The sequence below is a fragment of the Tupaia chinensis genome, unplaced genomic scaffold (assembly GCF_000334495.1).
Source record: "Tupaia chinensis unplaced genomic scaffold, TupChi_1.0 Scaffold144602_1, whole genome shotgun sequence".
Lineage (NCBI taxonomy): Eukaryota > Metazoa > Chordata > Mammalia > Scandentia > Tupaiidae > Tupaia > Tupaia belangeri.
Window position 1 is genome coordinate 840,947 of NW_006204462.1, and position 9,947 is coordinate 850,893.

Genomic DNA, 9,947 nt, shown 5'->3' on the forward strand with positions numbered 1-9,947 from the left:
GTGAAAAAACCTCCCAAAAAAAAAAAAACAAACTGCACACGTGGACTTCAAAACTGTTCGCACCAAAATGAACCTGTCCTTCCAGCTTTCCCTGGCGCTCCGAAGGGGCAGGGATGGCCCCCTGTCTGCAGCCGTAGAGGAGCTGACTGACCGCCATGCACACCAGCCGTCCACACCCTGAGGGCAGAGCTGAGAGCTGCAGAGACCGCAGCTCCAGCACAGCTGAGAACAGACGCCTGCCCTGACTGAACGCCAGCCAAGCCACATGGGGACTGAACACGTGCCCCTCCACATACCTCGGCCGGCCGGGCAGCAGCGCTCAGGGCTTCCTCACGAGCCTGCGGTTCCGAAGCCTGGACCACGTGTACCGTGGTGTCTGGCGATGGGCACACGCCTGCCGCGTGCTCTTCCGCCCTGCTGTCCTCCACTCCGTCTGCACAGCCATCTCCTTGCCGTCCCACGCCCCCTCCCAGGGCACCCTCTGCACCGTGTTCAGCCGAGTCGCCCGGTGCTGCGGGCCACGTCTCCTCCTCTACGTGCGAGAACACCGCCTGCTCTCTGCCCCACCTCTGCTGCGCTCCACCAGCGCTGAAACCCGACGACGACCGGGTGCTCGAGCTACTGCTGGGCCTCAGCTCACTTTCAGCGTCAGGAGAACCGAGTATCATCGTTCTCAGTGAAGACACGTTTTCTGAAATATTCTTCAACACTACAGAAACCCTAAAAGAAAAAAATTAATAAAAGGCTATTCAATTTTAATCTCATTAATTCTAAGGACAAGTTTAAAGATGTTTTAACTGTAAGGGCACTCAGATTAAAGCTCCTCTCCACTCCCTAGTGCCCACGTAAGAAGGCAGCAGACTACTCTCAAACACTACGGGCACTCAGCGACCAGCCTGAGACCTCACTCACCGAGAACGGGGTGCCGGCCCCACACGTGTTTACTGTAGCTACACACTTCCACAATCACAACTGCCAGCCCTGCCCCAAGGGGGAAAACTTACATTAAATTCTAAGTTGAACACAAGGAAAGAGATAACAATTTTTTAAATTGTTTAATAAGCTATGGTTAAAGTATCTATAAATGTTCGGAGAGAAAAAACATAAAATTCCTAGGACTCTGCTCAAACTGCCCCAAGTGCCTTAATTTTTCACTCCACTTTAAAGACGCTGAAATGACCAACTGCAGATGATATGCTGTGGGTGTTGCTTAGACCGGAAGCACTGGGCGGCACTCCGGACGGCAGGCCCGCACCGCACTCTGAGGAAAGCTTTAATGTACAGCAGAATGTCGGGGCTAACACAGATCAGCATCTAAGTTAAAAGGTAAGCTTTACGAAGCCAGCAGGTAACACGGTGGTTAGGTCGCTGGATCCCACATGGCTGACTCTGCAGGTTGGAATCCTGGACCCTGGGACCAGCAGATGGAGTAATAGTTACGTCACTGGACTCACGTAGTCTACCGCGGTTTGGGTCTTAGACCTGATGGCTTAAAACTCACGCCAGGCATGTGTGCATGTGTACCCAAAATCCCAAGAGGGGACTACAGAAGGGATTGCAGTGTGGCCATCTCCCCAGGGGGTGATTTTTCTGTCTCTCTGTCTCTCCAATGAGCGCATGCACCCTATACCAAGAAATCTCTCATAAATAAATAAATAAGAATCCTGGACCGAGCAGCTTGAAAAACACGTTGGCTATGTGGGTGCATGCTCAAAATCCTAAAAGGAGAACGAAGGAGAAGGGACTACGACACGGCCGGCCCCTCTAGGGGTTGATTTCTCGTTTTCCCCTGCTCTCTCGCTCGCTCTCTCTCTCTCTCTCTCTCTCTCTCTCTCTGGCAAGCACATGCATCCTAAGGCAAAAATCTTAATTTAAAACAGAAAAGGTCTTATGAGCCCATGTTTGATCTAACTTTTTAAATTCACCGATCAATTACTAGTCCCAACTGAACCACAGAAGAGTATTTATACTGTATTTTGGGACCAGCAGTTAGCATAATGGTTATGTCGCTGGACTCCCATGTAATCGACTGCAGTTCGCATCCTGGACCCGGTGGCTTAAGCTCACGTCGGGTGCGTGTGCGTGCGTGCCCAAAATCCCGAGAGGAGAATGGAGGAGAAGGGACTGCGGCATGGCCATCCCCCGCTGGGGGGGGGTTTCTCGCTTTCTGTCTCTCTGTCTCTCTCTTTCTGGCAAGCGCACGCGCCCTATAGCAAAAAGCCTCTCCAAAAAAAAAAAAAGTATTTATACTGTATTTTAAAAATGATTCTATTTAGCATCTTCAAAATTCTCACAAATAAACACATGTTTGGAATACAAAGCACTCCATGAAATCAGTGTATTAAGACATCTGCACCCCCAGGTCCACTGCAGTAGCCACGAGAGGGGAGCTGCCTCAGTGCTCATCACTGGATGGATGGGGAGAGCAAATGGAATACTATGCAGCCATAGAAAGGAATGCACCCCCGTCATCTGCGAGCACAGATGAGGCTAGAGGACATTACGAGATGTGGAATAAGCCAGGCCAGAACGAGAGCTGCTGCACGCGCTCACTCATACACAGAAGCTAGGAAAGAAGGAATCGCGGCTACGAGGGGCTGGGAGGGTAGTGGGGACGAAGGTGAGGAGAGGTTGGCCAACGCACACAAAGTCACAGTTAGACACAAGAGATAGGTTCTAGTGTTTCACTGCACGGAATAGCTGGAAGAGAGGACTTTGTGTGTTCTAACCACAGGGCATGGTGACTCTGAGGTGGCAAATATACTAACTGCACTAATTTAATCACAAAACATTATGTACATGTACCAAGACATAACGCTGCACCTCATAAATATGCACAATTATGTGTCAATTAAAATGAATTCTGTATTTTTAAAAAACTTCCCATCTGTAGGCAAATTTAACAAGTGATAAAATAAAGATAAGATGTATATGAATTAATCGGAATTTAATTTCTTAACTCCTTAACTGTCAATGTTAATCTTAACATCTTAATTAAGTGCCTTTAAATGATCATTTTATAACCAAAGCTGGTTAACTGAATGGAAGCCCACTGCTTTGAATATACTTTTTTTTTGAGAGACTTTTTCTGTTTTCTTTTTTTAAAAAATAAATATTTCGTTTCTTACATTTATAATTATTATTATTTTAAATTTGACCAGAGCAAGACACACAGAGAAAGGAAGCAAGCTGCCAGATCCAGGATTCGAACCACAGTCAGCGATGTGGAAGTCCAGTGCCCCTAACCACCATGCCACCAGCTAACCCCAAGAGATTTTTTTCTATAGGGCCCATGCACTTGCCAGAGAGTCAGAGACAGAAAGTGAGAAATCACCCCGCAGAGGGGATGGCCATACCGCGATCCCTTCTCTGTTCTCCTTTTGGGATTTGAACACACACGCGTGCGCCTGACATGAGTTTTAGATCGCTGGGTCCAGGACTCAAACCGCAGTCGACATGGAAGTGGAAGTCCAGCGACATAACCATTACGCCATCTGCTGGTCCCAAGAACTGTAACTTCATAGGAACAGATACATGACAGGGCTGCACGGGGAATGCTCTGACATTCAACACAAGACCCTTGACGGCTGACTTACCCTGCACCAGCCGCAGGGCGCCACACCTCTGTGATGACTAATACTCTAAGCAACAGCAAAGGCGTCTGTCCTGCTTCTCCCACGAGGCATCAGTGCTCCTCCCTCTGGGCTCTGACTCTGCCTACTAGTAGGCTGCAGACAGCCGCGGCACCCAGTGGAATGTCAAGCACGTGATGAAAGATGTACACTGACCTCAGATGGACCAAGGCCCTTGGCACCAGCACCCACGGGCCCGCTGAACGACAAAGCCACTCACTCCTGAAACAAGCCTCAGGCTGCCGACTTAAGAGCCCGGGTTCCAGTTTCTGTGGTGTGTCCACTCCTCAGAGACTGCCCACTGCCTGGAGGGCTGCTGCCATGCACATCCCATCACTTACACTGCTCACCCTGGACTCAGTGTCCAAGCTCACAAAGCCGCATCTACACGAGACGTTGTGCTCTGCTTGTGGCCTCACCCCCACCAGAACAGGCTGGGCTCGGCTACGTGTGGACCCCGAACAGCGGCTAATCAGGCCTTTCTTGTGCATTCCTGGTTCTGAGTCTAACCCAGGTAAGTCAGATGTTACAAGGAACATGAGAGAAGAGAGTAGACTAGTTCTTCTTCCGACACTGAAACTACACGCCCCGTAGTTCCCACTCTCCAGTTTTAGGAAAACCTTAATTCTGATATAATGAAACAAAGCATTGAGCACATGTCATTTACAGCCAGTAGATATTTTCACTGTTAGTACAGAGATCTAAACTGCACGGATGTCAGACATAGACGGTTTCCAATTTCATGGTGGGGGAATGTAAAATTGAGTAAGAAGTGGCTGTATAGTTACCCTACCACCCTTGAAAATTGCATCTTTCAGAAATTTTTAGAGTTACATAAATACTAAAACAAATTGCTAGAGGGGAAATGACTTTGGAAAAGTTGAATTTGTGCACATAGTTTTAAATCTCTCAATGGACCAGCAGTTATTGTAATGGCTATGTCACTGGACTCCCACATAGTCAACCGCGGTTTGAGTCCCGGACCTGGCGGCTTAAGCTCACGCCGGGCGCATGTGCGTGCGTGCCCAAGATCCTGAGAGGAGAATGGAGGAAAAGGGATTGTGTTGAGCCCCCCCCCCCTCCCTGGGGTGATTTCTCGCTTTCTGTCTGTCTGTCTCTGTCTTTCTGGCGAGTGCATGCGCCCTATAGCAAAAGAGACGCTCTCCAAAAAAAGAGAAAAATCTCTCAATCAAAATCTATCACAAATCTCATCAAAAAAAAAAAAAAAAGCATTAACGCTGCATTTCTTCCCAGTGAGGATCCTTTCTTTTCAAACTAACAGCGTCACATTTCTACCAAGTGGTTTTTGCTCCAAAATCACAAGCCACAGTTACCTGCTCACTGCTGGAGCGCACCCCGGCACTCGGGAGACACAGGGAGCTGCGCAGCAGGGAGGGCTGGGATGCGGACTGGTTCCGGGAGTCGGCTGGCAACGCCCGTGACCCGAGTCCGTTTACCCGCACAGCACACTTCCCCAAACACCGTGGGTTACCGAGGTTTCAGCTCCAGGTAACTTCTCCAATCTAACTGCCTTCCGTTTCAATAGTCTGCTAGGTACATGGAATCCCTAACAATATGGGGACAGCCCAGACATGAAGCTAAACGTAGATGCTGCTTCCACTGTTAGTCTCAAGTGACCGCACTATAAACATAATTAAAGATGCCCAGTAACAGCAAGAAAATGATTTTCAATCTTAAATATTTCCTTAGTATGAACTTACCGTTTTACCTTGACAGAAAAGTATATTCAAAAACATAGTTTATGTTGTATTTCTTTATTTGCTAAAACGCCCTGCAAAGCAGACAGAAAAGCCCAAAGCGTGTCTCCATGCACTAGTTCCCAGGAAGCGTCCTCAGCCTTACACACCACACCATTCCACGTGTGTGCGCACTCAGGCTAATTCATATGGGTACCTTATGAAGTCAATCCTGCGTAAGAAAATGTGTAAGAGTGAACAGAGTTGACAAAAACTTAATAGTTAACCTCTGTGGATTTTCCAGTTTCCGGAAAGCGCCAGGAAGATGCTGAGCCAGATCCATCACCTCCTCAGAGACAGAGGCCAGCTGTCTCTTCAAGTCGCCAAGCAGGACTTCCTCCTCTGGGGAGGGAAAAATGTATTAATTTTCAAACCACAAAGCAGAGGTATTTATTAAGTCACTTCATTAAACAGTACCAAGACCCAGATTTTCATTCTCTTTGCTTCCATGAATTTCAACAAAAAGACTTCCTTAGTCCATGCCCAGAACACCTCAGTCACCTCATCCCCAGATTTAATTCCAGATTTAATCTGCAGAGCAAATCCCAGGTTCCAAGGGGTCTACTACACTCACACACCAACCTCGGCAGAAAGGAAGCCAGAGAAGAAGCTGGGCCCATGGTGCAGCTTTAAAATCAGGAAACGCAGGCTGCTAGTGCCCAGTAAGCAAGGCCTCCCAGCAGCCCGCGCTCGCCCCAGACACCACCACCGTAAAATGCCGCCCTTCCACCTTCTGGCCGGTGACCAGCTTCCAGATTCTCCACAGCAACGCCGGCCCCGCACTGGCAAACCCGCCCTGCCTGCATTCATTCACGGTCTCCTCGCCCGTCCCACCGAAGTCCAGCTACGCGAAGCGCGTGTCTGAGGGCACGCAGCCACTGTCCTGACCATCACAGTGACCTGTGGTCTCACAACCAAAGCCTTTCAGTGCCTGCAATTTCAGCGTGTGGGTCTCTGACCATCTCCCCACGCCGGCCTGTCCATTTCTGACAATCTCAGCTGACCTCAGCCACCCACTCCTACAGCCATACCCGCGACCTCGTCACCACCAACAAAACCCACTCCCAACCTCCACCGTGAGCACCTGCCCCTGCACACCAGCAGTCCTGTGTCCTTTCCAGCACGCCTTCCCCAGCACACCACCCTCTGGCCCTCTCAGGACCACATCTTGCTCCCAGGCCCTGCCCCCTTCTGCGGACCCCTTCTCCCCATCAGGTCTGGCTCTCTCTCTTCCTGGTGGCTGGAAGCTCCCCTCTGCCAGGTAGACCCTCGATGCCTTTGCTCTCCCCTCACCAGCTCCGCTACCAGCCCCAGGCCTGCCCCAGGCAGCTGAGCACAGCTGGGAACAGACGCACGATCGCCCCTTTCACTTTAAGTTCACGCCCAGGCCTCAAGTGCAGACTGCCAGGCCTTCCACAGTACCTCCCTCCCCACTCCCAAAATGACTCTCAGCTCTTCCTTTCGTCTGAGTCTCCAACACCTGTCTGTCCCTCCTTCCCTCAGGAGACAACTTCACCTCTTACTTCACTAAGCAAGCAGCGCCAGCCAGCGAGCCCTCGTCTTCCGGCCCAACGCACCATCCCTCTCCACAACCCCGACAGCCTGTCCACACTGCCGCCCTGCGCTCGCCCACTTCCCCAGCGGGCCAGGCCAGCTCCAGCACGCTCTCCACCCACTCGTCAGCTGACAGCCACTCAGCCCACTGCCCAGAGATCTGCAAATACACAGCACGAGCTTCCTGCTGCTTCGACTGGGGTCTCACACGCTTCCCCCTTTGTCAGGGCCCTGCTGGTTCCTGCCCACAGCTCTCGTTCCACCGTCCACTGGGCTGGAGCGTCCCCACAGGCCGGCACTCCCACCAGGTGGTTGCGACCCCCCGCCCACCCCCCGCAGTGCACCCCCTCCTCCCCGCAGGTCAGTGCATCTCCGCCCCCGTCGCCCCCGCATGTGGGTACATCCCCCCCGCAGGTCAGTGCGTCCAGCCAGGCCGGTGTGTGCCCACAGGGCGGTGTGACGTGAACACAGCATCCTGAAACATCACCTCCCTCCTGCCCTGCCCTCTGCTCGCTCCAGGTTCCTGCTGTGCGGACACACCTCCAACCCCCCAGCTGTCCTGAGCTCCAGACCCACACCTCCTTCAGCTGTGGCTGAGCGTCTCATCACAGCAGTCCAAAACCAACACCCGCACCTTCCTCGCCATGACTGCCTTCCCGTGCTCTTGGCACCAGCTGCCCTTCCTCACTCAGCTGACCCGGCCGGGCAGCCTAGCTGTTACCGTCACCCCTGCTGGCCTCCCAGCCTGGCCAGTTCTTGCACAGTGACAGAGCCTGGAAAAAGTCTCTAAAAGCCACCCACCTCTGAGGGCCACATGGCTGTGTTTACTCTGGCTGGGAAAACACAAAGCCAGCAGCCCAGGCCCTCCCCTGCAGCCTCGTTTCCAGCCCCTTCCGCCCGCTCAGGCCCTGCAGCTGTGTCCTGCTCACCATGCAAGGCCAGCCTCAGCCAGGCTCCGTGCCACCGGTGCTGTCCCACAGCAGCCCCGGCCCTCTGCTCAGTCAGATGGAGGGAGGGGCTGGGCCTGTCCAGTGCCGGGCGTGTCCCCAGCAACCATAACAGTGAGCACTGAATACACAGTTACGTAAATAAACGATTTCTTCTTTCCGACCTGACCCGGCCTTCTAAGAAAGGAGCTTTGTATGGCTGCAGGCCACGTTCCTCTGACCTCACGTGCTCCACCAATGCCCTGCTCACACCCCCTCGCTCCACCACTGCGGCCAGCCACACCACCTGTGGGCCTGCCCTGCCCATGGCCATGTCCTAGTGAATGCTCTCTTCTAAATACGTGCTGTCGCCGGTCCGCCAACATCCTAAGGGGGAGGCCACGGCCAACAGGCATGCTGGCAAATACAGGGACTGAGTGCAAGTCATCAGTTGCTTGGACTCTCCAGAGTTTAAAACACTTGACAACATCCCCCTACTTAAAACGTCCACATCCTGGGCTTCCCTGGCCACCCTCCCAACCTCCCCTCCCCCGTGGCAGCTCCGTGGGCCCCTCCTCCACACGGACACGCGCAGCTCCTGACCTCCCTCCGCCCCGCCCCACCCCGCACCTTAGCCTGTGCAAGCGCCTGCTGGCTGCCTCCAGCCTGCGCCTCCCAGGGCCCTCCTTTCACAGGACAGAAACAGCCCCAGCCTGGGCCTCGTGGAGGTCCCGGGAACAGCCCTGATGCGCCTCACTGGTCCTACTGCTCGTCCCGGGATCGACCTGGTCTTCGTTCTCGTTTCAGCTCACCAGCCCAGCTCCCGCATCACAACACAGCCTCTCGCTGCGGCCTGCTCGGCCTCCACTCACTTCTCAGCAGGCGTGGGGCGGGGGCGGCTCACATGCCTACCCTAGGCCACACCCAGCACCCCAGACTGCCCTGCCGCCTCCAGGGCCCTGAGCTCTGGGCTCCAGAACTCGGCACCTGCTGCCTGTGCTCAAGAGCTTCCCCTACTCTTCAGTCTTGCGTGAAACACACTTTCTCCAGGAAAGGCTCCTGCTGCCTCCAAATTGTGCCAAGGGCTCAGCGCAGCCCCTCTCTTCCACATCAGCCTCACCCCACACTGTACCGCTGTCAGCAACTCTCCTCTCACCCACGGGACCACAGGTTCCTCAGGAAACAGGCCTGTTTATTCCCCACAGAGCCCACACTGTGAAGTGTCCCACAGTACTTCATAAATAACTGTACATTAGCTACTAGGTCGGCGGAACATGATGCATTTTGCAGGGAAAAGCAGAAACTATGCGATGACTTTCCCACAACCCAATAGATCACTCTGTGCTTATTCACTGTCATTTGGAAATAGCCAATATTTTAACAGTAAGAAACGATAAGCAAATATTCTTGTATTTTATGATGTCTTAGTCTACCTACCCTTTAATACAAAGAAAAAGCACACTCTCATCACATAAACCAAGAGGAGAGTGGTTACATGAGACACCACCCACGTCTACACCAGGAAGGTGAGAGACAGAGAATCCAAGCACCTCTAACGAGAGAACGCAGAGCAGCTGTCTCCATCTCAGAGCTGGGGTGCCCTCCACGGCCAGCGCTACCACTGACCCACACGACACCGTGAGAAGAGGAAGCGAGGGTCCAAGGCCCTGGCGTGACCAGACAGCACCATCGCCAGGCCCCGTACCACTACCGAGGCAGGAGGCCACTTCAGTAGAGACGTCTCACACGTTCCTCGGACCACTTTCAGAGACAAACCAGGAAGAGCAACCAGCAATCAACTCTGCAAACCCCAACACCAGAAATCAGGGCCTCCTCTGTTGGGTCCTAGTTCTATCACGAGTTAAGTGAGTTCTTACTTAAATGTTGTTCTCTGAATCAGGTTCAAAAATGTATCATCGGGAACCAGCAGTTAGCGTAATGGCTATGTCGCTGGACTCCCACATAGTCGACCGCGGTTTGCGTCCTGGACCTGGTGGCTTAGATCTCACGCTGGGCGCGTGAGCGGGCGTGCCCAAGATCCTGAGAGGAGAATGGAGGAGAAGGGATTGCGGCGTGAC

The 9,947-nt window shown here is 52.8% G+C and overlaps 1 protein-coding gene across 1 annotated transcript in view; it reads right to left on the reverse strand.

Moving 5' to 3' along the window:
- Window positions 1-9,947, reverse strand: part of WRN (WRN RecQ like helicase) — a 124,040-nt gene that overhangs the window by 90,127 nt on the left and 23,966 nt on the right. The window contains exons 8-9 of the mRNA XM_027767765.1: window positions 5,617-5,731; window positions 297-720 (exon numbers count right to left, since the gene is read on the reverse strand). Coding sequence (XP_027623566.1) covers window positions 297-720; window positions 5,617-5,731 — 539 coding nt within the window. The remainder of the gene's footprint in view (window positions 1-296; window positions 721-5,616; window positions 5,732-9,947) is intronic.